The sequence below is a fragment of the Limanda limanda genome, chromosome 9 (genome assembly GCF_963576545.1).
Source record: "Limanda limanda chromosome 9, fLimLim1.1, whole genome shotgun sequence".
Classification (NCBI taxonomy): Eukaryota; Metazoa; Chordata; class Actinopteri; order Pleuronectiformes; family Pleuronectidae; genus Limanda; species Limanda limanda.
In genome coordinates, this window is record NC_083644.1 from 11,201,899 (window position 1) to 11,215,552 (window position 13,654).

Below are 13,654 nucleotides of genomic sequence, written 5' to 3' on the forward strand. Positions count from 1 at the left end.
TGATTCTCTCGAACAGAACTTTAATTTGACAACTCTGCTGCATTTCTTCCTCATGCTTCGACAATATCTTGACATAAACACATGTGACTAGACCTCAGCGTTGCTATAGCAACTGCAGCATAGATGGAACCCAATCCATTCATCTCTTGTCTGTATATCTGCAACTTCCAGCTCCCTGGGAACACCCCTCTCACAGCCTGCCTCTTCAAAGACTGAACCTGTGTGTGTGTGTGTGTGTGTGTGTGTGTGTGTGTGTGTTTGAGTCCACTGCAGGGCAAGAGTCTACGAATATATATATATATATTTTTACTCGCTTTTGTCTCATATCTTTGTGATGGCGTTTGCTGAAAACTACTGCTTGAAAAGAGAGAGCATCGCTTTTGTACAGAATAGCTGAGCCAAAGCGAGTCCCTATTTATCCACATTATGATTAAATAGTAATACTTTCAAATGAGATGCTGCACACAAAACACACTCACACACACAGAGCATCTGCATATACTCCAGATGCAGAGCATATTACTGTGTCAGCAGAAGGACAATGAAATTGTAATATTGCATGTGTGTGCGCAGAGGAAACCTTTACATGTGGTGAGCACACACACACACACACACACACACACACACACACAGACACACACACACACACACACACACACACACACACACACACACACACACACACACACACACACACACACACACACACACACACAGTGAATCACCTGCTTAGACTTAACTATTATCAACAAGGTCATCGTAATACAGAAGGACTCGGATTATGAAACTGAAACGCAGATGACAAAAACAGCTATTTAGGATTTATGCTTTTCCTGAAGGTTAATTATCTTAATGCTGTTGTTAATACTACCCCTCCCCCCTCATCCTCCACAGGGAGGTCAGGGATCAGAGGTCAGGCTGAGCTACAGATCAATAGCCCTGGAGTTGTTAGTTTGTCTGCAGCCTGCTCAGAAACAAGTTACATTTTATTTCATGTTGTTTTTCAACCTGCAGGCTTTTCTATTCAGTTGTTTTCTCACCGTGCTACATGCTGACACTGTGATTCAATATACTATCAACCCGGAACAACTACACAAGCAGTGTTGCCATTAATCCAGACAGAAAACTCAGTGTGCAACTATTCAATCAGATGTACATTAAATAAAATACTATCAAGAAAATGTAACCACAACTTGTCAAGTATTCACATATTAAATTAGGTTTTATTTCAAGCTTTATTTATGCAGGAAGGTGCGACTTCTACTGCAAAACTGTTTCACATTCAGAATATTCTAGTTTTCGATTGTTTGACAGAGTAAAGCCACAGATGTTTGGAGTGTAATGCCTTGCTCAGGGGCACCTGTGAAGGACTTGTAAAGGAAATACAGAGAACATCTCTGATTTGCTGAGGTTTCACTTCTGGTCACAATGAATTATTTGCTGAGCTCTGCTTATTGACTGGAGTTGTGTGGTCCATTAACAACGTGCTGTTTGATAGTATTTGATGGAATCTCCCTGCTGTTCCTCTGGCTTATTGCACATACTTCACTTTACTGATGCACTCCTGCATCTGTGTAATGAGGAGGATGCATGTGAAGCATTGAGAGCAGTGTAGGAAGAGATCTGGAGACGAGCCTGCGCTCTCTCTTTTTTCTTGCACTCCCCCTCATCCTCTCTCTGGAGGGGCTGCGTCTCTGGATTCAGCCCATTTCATTTAGTCCTGATTGAAAACACACAGAGGATGTGCAAGAGATTTCATGTTTTACTGCGCTGTTACACCACAGCTGCAAAAGGACATGGGCAGAGTACCATTTTGTTTGAATTGGTGATACAGGCTGAATGGGGATTGCAGCAAATAATAAAATGAATGAAAAATGAACAGTGCCAGAGCACAGAATCTAACAGATAAACTGACTCTGATTCACCTGAATAGATGTTTGTATACTGTCATTTACAGTACATTAACTGTGAAGTCATAGAACGTATATAACAAAAGAGGCTCCCTTACTAAGATGTAATGCTTTTTTTCCATCTGCTCTCGAGGGATACATGTAGGAGCTGTTCTCCACATGGACCAACATTCTCTTTAAATTAATCTATCATGTTTTTGGAGAAATTGGGCAAAACATACAAATTCTATTATCACGACTAAGAGTGAATAATTCTCCCACAGATCTGCACTGTATGGTTCATAGCTCCAAATTAAAATGTCCAAAACCCAGCATTGTATTTAGCCTGGTAAAGAATCACTGCTGGACGATGACTGTCGTACCGTATTGAGAGTGACTCGCCTGCAGCAATAAACCATGACGCTTTGATTTCTAAACACGCAGCTTTAGACCCAAATCCCTTTCATTTCACGGCATGTGGAGCAAGTCCTCACTCATACTGTGTGGCATCATTTAAACTCAAACTGCTGCTCATTGAGGCTCATTTAATCCAAATTAAAACAACCTCTGTGTGCTACATACCCTGCTGACAAATTATGAAACATCCCACGAGTGATGTTTCTGAACATGCCCACCCTGAAGGTGACATAATTATGGGACAGCTTCAGTTCTACACGGTGAACTCCCTTCTCACTAAATAGACACAACATGTATTGATCTCTGGGTTCGGTTACAGCAAATAGCTTTTTTTCTTCCCTCATGGGATGTTTATATTTATTGTCTGTCACAACAGGGAATTCATTTTGGTCCAAAGCAGCAACACAAAGCAACATTGCTCATGAACCAGAAAAAAGATGGAAAAACACTGTGGCCCCAGATATCGTCCATGAGGTCTCTAATGGACATGGAAGTTTAAAGACTTGTGAGTGAAGGATTTCTCTTACATGATGACACACAAAACATTTTACAAATATGAGGTCAATCAATAATATGTTAAACCTCTTCACAGTGTTTCCACAATGCAAAATAAATATCTAAAAAAATCAAAATCTATAGATATTGGACTTCAGTTATTACGGTTACTAAAGAAATTTGCAATGATGGAATGGAATGATTTTAGCTCCTGACTGAAGATTGTGGTTTAAAACTCTTCTTCATGAACAGAGAATGACAAACACTTGATCCACAGAAAAAACGTTTTATGAATCTGAGGTGGATCAATTATGTATTACACCTCCTCACAGTGTTTCTCCAATGCATAAGCAATGTATTACTGCCCAGCCCTCATTGTAAGACTCACTACACACAAATAATCCATTTGTTGCACAAGGTTCTGCTGCCATTTGATGTTGCCACACATGGATATAAAAACAAACAACACAATAAACATAAACACACCCGATATCAATCTCTCTCTTTATTATTCTGCAGGTATCTCTGAATCCAGAGCTGCAGGATCCAGATCTAACTCAACAACTATGTATTAGTATTGTTGTTATAATTGTATTGACTAACTGGTGCTGCTATCATTAAAAGCATCAATACATCTATAAACAGGACTTATTATTATTTCCATGATAACCAGTCTGACATCTGAATATGATGGTTACACAACAGTCCGTGTTCTCTCTCTCTCTCTCTTTCTCTTTCTCCCCATACATCCCCCCCTCTCCCCCCCTGTTGTCCACCCACCTCTCAGCAAAGTGCTTGCTCATTGATTGGGAACTGTTGAGATTTGTGATTAATAATATGTTAAACCTCTTCACAGTGTTTCCACAATGCAAACTAAATATCTAAAAAAATCAAAATCTATAGATATTGGACTTTTATCTCTGACTCCAGAGCTGCAGGATCCAGATCTAACACTACTCAACAACTATGTGTTGTTATTATTGTTTTGACTAAATGGTGGTGCTATCATTAAAAGCATCAATCCATCTATAAACAGGACTTATTATTATTTCCATGATAACCAGTCTGACATCTGAATATGATGGTTACACAACAGTCCCTGTTCTCTCTCTCTCTCTCTCTCTCTCTCTTTCTCCCCCTACATCCACACCTCTCTTGTTTTCCACCCACCTCTCAGCAAAGTGCTTGCTGATTGATTGAGAACTGTTCAGATTTGGGATTAATTCATTAAAAACCCGACATGGAGTTGAGCCTCCATGCAGCCTGCAGGTGACCGGGGTCTGGAGCCCTACCTGAGCCGTGCGCCCTGGCCACCAGCCACGTCAGGCTGCAGCAGATCTTGGCTCTGGAGAAGTCGTAGTGCTCGAAGGACTTCACCGCCGGAGCCTGGAAGCTCCTCTGAACTTCTCCCATGTTTCCGACCCGGGTCTGTGAACCCAGCATCAGAGCATCTCACCGCTGGAATCTGGTTTCTTCTTCTTCGTGGTGGAACAATACGTGGAAGAGATGCACACACAGTTTTACGCACAGATTACGCACAGATTCTCCCTCACTGGCTCCACATGAAAACGTGTTGTCTTCTCCTGTTTGTGTGTTTCCTCAGTCCCTCGTCATTGTGTCTTTTCTCCCCTCATCCATTCTGTCCCTGCACCAGAGGAGGACACGGACCGAGCCAGGGGGGGGGAGGTTTCCTGGGGCTTCAGAGGAAAAGCTGCATGGAGACAGATCCACTTCCATTCTGTGGAGTCTGTGGAGACATGTCCCCGTGTTGTTGTGTTGACTCCAGTTGTGTCTCCAGTGTGTGTCTCCTGGTCGAGTCCTCGGTGCCGTGTTGCGGTTTTCCTGCCGCACTGAGGCTCCCGCACCTTTTGTTGCGTGCTGCGCATGCGCGGGAGACATCTTCGGTTACTGTCGGGAATGTTGGCACTTTTTAGATTTTTCTTTAGATTTGTTGGTTTGAACCAAGCTCACGTATCCGACTTTACAGTAGATACATCTGTAAGATGCTCTTTCTGAAAAATATTGAATTATTTAAATGTCTCTACTCTAAATAGTTTTAAAAGGAAGTCCACCCCCCCCACACACACATTCAGTTATTTTGACTTTAGTATCAAACATTTATCAGTTTCTACGATAACAACAAACAAAATAGGCCACCATATTATCTCAAACACTTCGTATTACTATTTTTATTTCTTACTTTTTCTTGGTCGTATGTTATGTTGTCATTATTATTATGAAATGAAATGAGAATGAAGAATGTTTTCTACTGTGTTATATGTGTGCAATCTTCAATAAAAAGAAAACTGAACAAATATTTTTTTATATGTATTCTGATATAACAGATGAGCCAAAGTGGAATTAAAGTACAAGGCTGGGCAATCAAACAATATATATAATTGTTTAAATATGATTTGCATTAGTAGCAACACCAAGAGTCCAATACATATCGATATAATGCGAATTGCACTGTGCAAGCAGAATGGAGTATAATACATCATTAATCTCTATCCAGTTTTTTTTTAAAAAAGCAAAAATCTGTCCTTTAACTTAGAATAAATATGTATTACATCGCCCAGCCCTAGTTTTACTGGACAATAAACTACAGGATTTTAATTGCATTATTTTAACTACTGATTATTGATACATTTTACAAATCTGTCCTGCTTTTACCTTCCATATAGATCCATCCTTTCAGATTACAAGAGTTCCAGCACATATTGATCACAACAGGTCAGAAGTACATTGTAATGTGTAACAAGCCTACTGCAACTCTGACAGTACGAATGGAAAAGTTTACAATGAAAACTTGAGTATGGCACAAAAAGAGAACATCATGCAGGGAATTAAACAGAGAAGAATGATGGAAGCTTGATACATTATTTGTTGTCCAACATGAAAACCAATTATTCATAATATTATTATTGTGTTTTACATACACCACACATTTATCACAAACCTTACTGTCTATTTATATTGCTTTTTATCGCAGACTAGTTTAATCCTCATGTATATTTGACAGATTATCTTCTCTTCTATTCTATTCACTATATTCACAATATGAAAAATTATAAGTGAAATACCTTAATTTAATAAAGTTCAAATAATAAACACGTTTTTGTAAATTAAATCATAACGTTGATGTAAATCTGTTTTAAAGAAAGCCTTGAGTGAGGCTCAGCACAAATGGTTACTCTATAAAACTACACATCCCAGAGTTAAAAGCGGTCGTGCGTCATCAGTGTGCGTCAGACAATGTTGTGAACCGTTGGAGTATTTGACGCAGGAAGGTAAGAGTGTGCGTGTGTTTGTGTTTATTTCGTATGGAAACAACTTAGCTAGCAGCTAGCATGCTAACCGTAGCTCGCTGTGGCAGAACTGTGGTTTGAAAATGCAAATTAGACGAAAATGTGGAAACGTTTGACTCGTTTTCAGAAACATTCTTGTATTTTGTTTGTCTTTGTGTGACTGTAATGTGGTTAATGTGTTAAACCACAGAGAATATGACTTTTAGCCAGTTCTTAAGGTGGATTTAACATGCAGATAATATGTCCAATCTTATTTTACCTTTGTTTGTGAGCTAATTGTTTTATTTACCCATTCTTTGTCTAATATGCTGACATATTAATTTCCCACCATTAGGAAAACTTCAAACCAAATCCATTACGTTAACTTCTGGTGTTTGCTGTTGTTGTTCACAGGTTAATAATCCCTCAAAACCATGTTTATGCCAAGAGCCCTGAAGGTGAAGAGACCGGCCCAGACCTCAGGACAGACTGTGATTAAGAAACGCAAGATAGAAGAGGACAAGAGAAAAGAAGAGAGGAGTTCAGAGGCACCTGTTCACAAAGAGGAGGCATATGAAGATGTGAAAAGCAAGATAGAAGAGGACAAGAGGAAAGAAGAGAGGAGCTCAGAGGCACCTTTTCACGAGGAGGAGGCATATGAAGATGTGAAAAGCAAGATAGAAGAGGACAAGAGGAAAGAAGAGAGGAGCTCAGAGGAACCTGTTCACAAAGAGGAGGCATATGAAGATGTGAAAAGCAAGATAGAAGAGGACAAGAGGAAAGAAGAGAGGAGCTCAGAGGCACCTGTTCACGAGGAGAAGGAATATGAAGATGTGAAAGTACAGGATGAGACAAATCAAGCTAGTGGAGACTCTGCAGCTTTGACAGAGAGCTCAGTACATGTAGATGGACTCAAATCTTCCTCTGGTGAAGAAGAAGAGGAGGAGGAGGAAGAAGAAGAGGAGCCGGTGAAATCATTCAGAAAGAGCCAGAGATGGCCCGAGCCGGGGGAGCCTGTCTGCGTGATGTGTGGTCGCTATGGGGAGTACATCTGTGACAGCACCGACAACGACGTTTGCAGTCTCGAATGCAAAGCCAAACATCTGCTGCAGATGGGGATGGGCACCGGGGCAGATGTGTTTACCCGTAAGGACGCTGGTGGGGGTGGACAGACTCAACCCCGGGCGCCTACAGGTGAAACAGGTGAAGCAGGTGAAGCAGGTGAAGCAGGTGAAGCAGGTGCAGTGGGTGAAGGTGAAGCAGAGTATTCCTACAGTGAAGATCGATTCATAGCAGGCCTGACGGACGAACAGGTGCAGCGGATAAAGAAGGAGCTCGCCATTGACACGCAGGGCGATGATGTCAGGAGGCCCATCGTGGAGTTCGAGCACTGTGGCTTCCCCGCCACGCTGAGCGGGAACCTGAAGAAGGCGGGCTACGAGGCGCCCACGCCGGTCCAGATGCAGATGGTGCCGGTGGGTCTCAGTGGCAGGGACGTGATTGCCAGTGCGGACACGGGCTCAGGGAAGACTGTGGCCTTCCTGCTGCCGGTGGTGGTCAGAGCACTCGAGGTAAACCAGTGCAGCTGAAGAAAGAATTATTATTTTCTCCTAAGTATCTTTTGTTGCATTTCATTCACACAAATCTACTTCAATTCACATTATGAGCTGTTTCATAGGGATATGGGGAAAAATCGATTCAGTTACAAATCGCGATTCTTGTGAATGACGATTTTAAATCGCCATGCTGCCTCCCAAATCGATTTTTTTTTTTTTTTTAAACATATTTATTGGTTTATACGGGGGGGCAACATCACCCCAGAGCATGTTGACCAGCTCTCGTTTTTGCACAAGAATCTAAACATACCCAAGCACTGGCTTTGCATCGCCTACATGCAAACAACAATAGCCTACTTTTTGTTTATTTCAAAGTCTATATTCTAAATAAACTTTTATTCATTCTATTTAAATAACCTTTTATTTATTGTTTAAAAGAAGCTTAAGTGGCATACATTTCTTAATCTGTCAGTTTGTGTGCAGTTGACAGGGGCTATACAATAAAAGGGCACATTTTTATTTATTTTCTATATTGGCTGCCCGGCCGGCAGTCATTAAGTTAATGTTAATATTTGAAATGAAGCTTGTAAAGCTCTAAGTGAATTTGACTGTTGTATTTGAAGGTAGGATTCAACATTTTTCCATGATCCAGTATTTAAAAAAAAAATAACCAAAAGAAATCCCAGGAAATCGTAATATCGAATCGCAATACTTACAGAATTGCAATACCCACAGAAATCGCAATACATATCGTATCGCCACCTAAGTATCGTGATAGTATCGTATCGGGAGGTCCCTGCCGATTCCCGTCCCTACTGTTTCAGCACAAATATTTTCAGCTCTCAGTCACTGCGGTTACATGTGTCCGATTGAAACCCGATTTCTGGCGTTGTCGGGTTTAAATCGAAGATCCATTTCATGTAACTCCACAAATCTAGATTTCTTGTGTCCGACTGAAGTCGGATAACCACCCCCAGATAAGCGATCGGATTTGGCTGTATATCGGACAACGCGCGCATGTAACTCTGGAAGCTAGACAACAACTGGAGATGACGTCTTTGCGCATGCTTGAGATCCTGCCTCCCCCCTCCCTCCCGCGCTGTATCACCACTAGCTGTAATGAAAACAGCTCCACCTATCGTAGCGGGGTATGAAATGCTTTCGGACAAGACTCGGATTTCTCAGTGCCATGTACCCTGAGATAGAGCAGTTAACCCCCCATGAATAGAGAAACCGGGCTTCAGCCGAAATCGGGTTTATGCCATCATGTAAACGTAGTGAGTGTTTGCTGCTGATGTTAGGATCAACACTCACGTGGTTTCCTGATTTAAAGCGTAAATTGGCTGTTTTTAAATTTCAGATTTTATTTTATTCATTATCAAACTACTTACAGTCACAGTGCATCAAATGGGATTTTTAGCGACGAGGATCCATTGATCGTTGAGCCGTACAGAGGCGTGATGGAATGTTAACCTGTGCACACATGTTTCTTGCTACATCCGTCTGTTCATCTACAGGTGTTTGGGCTTTTCGTATGTATTCACTTGCTGTAAGCGTTCTGTTATTATTATTTTTTCTAGAAACCAGCGAGCAGTGTGCAAAGCCCCATGGCTCTGATCCTGACCCCCACCAGAGAACTGGCCATTCAGATAGAGAGGCAGGCCAAGGAGCTGGTGATGTGCATCCCCAACATGAGGACTGCCCTACTGGTGGGCGGCATGCCACTTCCCCAACAGCTCCACCGCCTCAAAGCCAGCATCAAAGTACAATGCAACCACTATTATCAAAGTGTTTTCTCATTTTATTAATCACAACATTGTGTTATATATTGATTTGATTATTCAGCTTTGTCAATGCAATGTTCTTCCTCTAAACCCATTAGATCGTTATAGCCACCCCTGGGCGACTCCTTGAGATCTTGAGGCAGAAAGCAGTGACGCTGGACACAGTGAAGATCGTGGTGGTTGATGAGGTTCGACAAACGCACTGCAGCTCATATTTTATGAAGTTCAGACCTTAAAGTGCCATCAGCATTGAAACAAATGTAGAATTTGGTGTATTTTAGGACAAAGGGTCTATAAGGTTGAATGATTGGGTTTTATTTTAGTATCAGTACTTTTTTTAAATAAATTGTATCTATCAAAGAGTAATGATTTAGCACATTGATGCACTCTGTATCCAACATCCAGTTCTTGTGATTTTGCAGGAATTAAAATTTGACATGATATTGAGCATAAAATGGCTCTGATTACTAATTTAGAGTTAAGTCACATCATATCCTAATAAATGCTTTAACATTTAAGATTTCACACAGTAGTAATGAAAAGTCTTTGACTTTGCAGAAAGGGCTTTAACAGTATGTATTTGCTGTGTTTCCTGTAGGTGGACACCATGTTGAAGATGGGCTTCCAGCAGCAGGTGCTGGAGGTTCTCAAACAAGTCCCAGAAGAGCACCAGACTCTGCTGGCTTCGGCCACTATCCCAAAAGGGACAGAGGAGCTGGCTGCTCGTCTAGTGCGTGACCCAGTGCGTATTGTCATCGGAGAGAAGAACCAGCCCTGTTCCAACGTCAGGCAAATCCTGCTGTGGGTAGAGGAACCCTCCAAGAAGAAGAAGCTGTTCGAGATTCTTAATGTGAGTTGTGACCTCTTCAGGTCGTTTAAATCACAATTTGGCTAAAAGATTGTTTCTGTTTTGGTCAGCAAGTCTGGTTCTCAGTAGCAAGATTTTGGGTGGAGTATCACTAAGCCCTGCACTTCCACTTCCAAACATTGCTTTCTTTTACTGGTCAGCAGTTTTTGTAGCTTCCTGGAGAACCAGGAAAGTGCTCTGCTCGGGACAAAGACAGAAAGTGTTTGTTTTTTCATATATTGACCTTATAGTGGCTTTATCGGTCAGCTTCACATGGACCAGTACCAGCGCAGTATTTTATTAACTGGCTGTTTAACGCTGGGAATTCCTTAAGCTCCACAGTCCGGTCTCCCCACTACACCATATTTAGACAGCCATTGCTGCCGCCCTGGCCCCAGTCTGGAGGAAATGGGTGGGCCGTGAGCCATGGCACCACTCCAGGAATCCCAGCAATGACTTGTACCATTAACACTACGCAGCACAGGATGAGTCTGCTTTACTAAACCCAGTGAAGAAGTGTGAGTAACGGACGAGACGTCTTTTGTGTAGAGGAAGATTATTCTTCTTATTTCATGACTTTTGTTATTTAATCCTGGACTGTCACTGAACCTTGACATACTGGGTGGGTACTGCAGGATTCCAGTAGGATCACTGGGCTGTTACTGAATTTGGAAGGGACACCCAGAGAAAAACCAAAAGCGGACACTACCCTGGAATCCCCAAGCAGCTGAAAATTGACTTAAGCTAAAATCAGAAAGTCAGTGTGTTCCCACAAATTTGAGCCAAATCAATTGACTAAGAGATGAGAGAAGAATAATGCAGGAAAGTCAAAATCATTTATTTAGCCTTTGAAAGGCTACCTCGTCACAATTAAGGTCAAATAAATGCAATTAAAGCAACCCTTTGCTTACATTTTTTTTACCCTAAAACATCTACTACTAAAATTTGTTTAAAGTAGAAATATAAAACTGTTGTAAATGTTTTTAATCACATCTCCTGCCTTGCTTCTGTGTTTTTCCTTGTGGCTCTGCAGGACAGTAAGCTCTACCACCCCCCTGTGGTGGTGTTTGTCGACTGTAAACAGGGGGCCGATCTGCTGTGCGAGGCTGTCACCAAGGTGATGGGACTCAACACAGTGGCAATCCACTCTGACAAGAGCCAATGGGAACGCAACCGCATCCTCAGGGTGAGTCCGATGGCAGCCAGAACATGCACAGTCGAGTGGATAAACAGCAGTGCTCCTGTAGCTGAACACAACAGCCAAACTAACCAGTGTTGCTCTTGTCAGTACATTGAATGTGCCAGGATTTAACCATTATGTTAAAGTTGAAAGAACTCAAAGTGATTAATTGACTCAGCGTACTATTCTAAAGAAAAAAGGTCAGACAAGCCCTTATTTCAAATCTTCTGTAGAAACAGTAACTCCCAAATTAAACACGTGGATTAGACAAGTCCCAACGTGATCCAGGTTTAATTATGGAACCACACAAAAGTAGATCAAATATAAATTGACTTGCTTATTTACTCTGTCTGAGCTAATACAAGGCACGAGGCTGCAACATACAGCCAAGTTAAATTTGAATTCCTTAGAATCAAGTTGCAGATTGATGAAATGTGTTCATTCATAACATTCACAATCTATGTAGAGTGTTGATTGTACTAAAAATGTCTGACCGGGTGAAATGTGCTGTGCTGTGTCTCCAGGGTCTTCTGGAAGGAGACTTTGAGGTGGTGATCAGCACAGGAGTGTTGGGCAGAGGACTGGACCTGGTCAACGTCAGACTGGTGGTGAACTTTGACATGTCAAACACAATGGACGAGTATGTCCATCAGGTTAGTAAAGCCTGATGTGAGAAGGAATTCATCTTTGCAGCAGCAATATATATTTTTTTTTAATTCGAAATTAATTGATTCAGAACATTGGCTAACAATTCAATCTTTAATTGCATCATTAATGCCTGATACATAATATGGCAGGCAAACTAAAAGGATTCTATTCACACGTTGCTTCTTTTCCATCCAGGTGGGCAGAGCAGGTCGACTTGGACACAGGGGAACAGCCATTTCTTTTGTCAACAACAACAACAAGCGGCTGTTCCTGGAGGTGGTGAACCGGGTGAAACCCACCGGGTCCATCCTGCCCCCCCAGCTCCTAAACTCCCCCTACCTCCACGAGCAGCAGAGGAGGGAAAAACACAAGAAAAAATGCGAGAGTGAGGACATACTGGTCACTAAGAACAACCTCATAGACATCATCAGGAAACACGACCGGCGCAAGAAGTAGCTGAAGAAGCTGCTGTCTATTTATTGAAGAAAGGCTGAATGTTTGTTTTGTACATTTTCACTTGAAAAAATAAATTCATTGATTTATATTTTGTGGAAAATCACTCGTGTTGATAATGTATTCAACGTAAAGACATCAATCATCCAGCGAATGGACAGTCTTTTATATGGTGAACTTAAATACTGTTTTAAATAGGTTTTTCTGTTTTAAAAAAAACAGATGTTGATATTAAAATACTGCAACTCCATAGTTTCAGGTCCACACTTATGTTGAGAGAAATTGTTGTTTTAATCCCTTGTAAAAAACTTTCGAAAATGCAAAAAACAGATGCCAACAACTGCAAACATTAAAACAGGGATTAAATAGAGACAAAATTACTTTTTTAACAGGCATGCAGTGACCATAGAGACATGAGACGTGGATAGAAAATGACTAAACAGACAAAAAACACATGAAGATGAAAAAACAGAAATATTAACCACAACACAAACGTTTTCAGGCTGACTGTTGCTCTTATGAAGGGTATCAGAGTATTTCTCGAGCCTGTACCGACCGACTGTTCCTCTCATAATGTCTGGTTGATTGTGATCGTTGAGTCCAAGAAAGAAAAACTACTCGTGTTATTTAAAAGTGATCAAATATTACATATTATACAAATAATCAGTTTGTGACCCTATTTTTTCCAACCCAAGACTCAAATTTAGTGTTAAACCTAATTCATGGCTCAACTTCATTCATTTTCAAACATATGTCACAGTTTATGTGGAAACTATAAAGATTACGTCACTTTTCCAACGGTAAAGTGCTAATTTTAGAAAAAGAAAACATGAGTAACTGCAGATCTCATTTGTTTACACTTCAACAATGTGCTCACATCAGTAGAACCATGCTGCCACCTAGCGTCAGTCTCGGGTACACATCTACTTTGACGTATGTGGTGACGTAAAGACTTCCGCGAATTCAGCCAATCAGCTGTCAGCGGAGGAGACGGTTTGAAATTGAAGCGGGCGAAGGCGGAAGAGAAGGAAAATAAACTAAAGTAGCTGTTTCAGCTCCGACACAACTTTTATCCTATTTACCGTGTTTTTTATTGTT

General features: G+C 41.2%; 2 protein-coding genes across 2 annotated transcripts in view; one reads left to right on the forward strand and one right to left on the reverse strand.

The window, feature by feature from the left end:
- Nucleotides 1–4,214, reverse strand: part of camsap2a (calmodulin regulated spectrin-associated protein family, member 2a) — a 45,404-nt gene extending 41,190 nt beyond the window's left edge. Inside the window, exon 1 of the mRNA XM_061078409.1 lies at nt 4,094–4,214. Within this exon, the coding sequence (XP_060934392.1) occupies nt 4,094–4,214 (121 nt within the window). The remainder of the gene's footprint in view (nt 1–4,093) is intronic.
- A 1,837-nt stretch (nt 4,215–6,051) lies between these two features.
- Nucleotides 6,052–12,647, forward strand: ddx59 (DEAD (Asp-Glu-Ala-Asp) box polypeptide 59). Its single transcript, XM_061078077.1, has 8 exons — nt 6,052–6,091; nt 6,503–7,659; nt 9,225–9,407; nt 9,527–9,616; nt 10,027–10,278; nt 11,309–11,461; nt 11,980–12,108; nt 12,299–12,647. Exons 2-8 carry the CDS (start codon nt 6,523–6,525, stop codon nt 12,557–12,559), a joined length of 2,205 nt encoding a protein of 734 aa, XP_060934060.1. The 5' UTR covers nt 6,052–6,091; nt 6,503–6,522; the 3' UTR covers nt 12,560–12,647.
- Nucleotides 12,648–13,654: the final 1,007 nt, after the last annotated feature.

Bases quoted from the DNA above. Each gene is read 5' to 3' on its own strand.
- ddx59 (XM_061078077.1), top strand. From the start codon at position 6,523: ATGTTTATGCCAAGAGCCCTGAAGGTGAAGAGACCGGCCCAGACCTCA. The intron at 9,408-9,526 runs GTACAATGCAAC...TAAACCCATTAG, and splicing joins GCCTCAAAGCCAGCATCAAA to ATCGTTATAGCCACCCCTGG. The intron at 11,462-11,979 runs GTGAGTCCGATG...CTGTGTCTCCAG, and splicing joins AACGCAACCGCATCCTCAGG to GGTCTTCTGGAAGGAGACTT.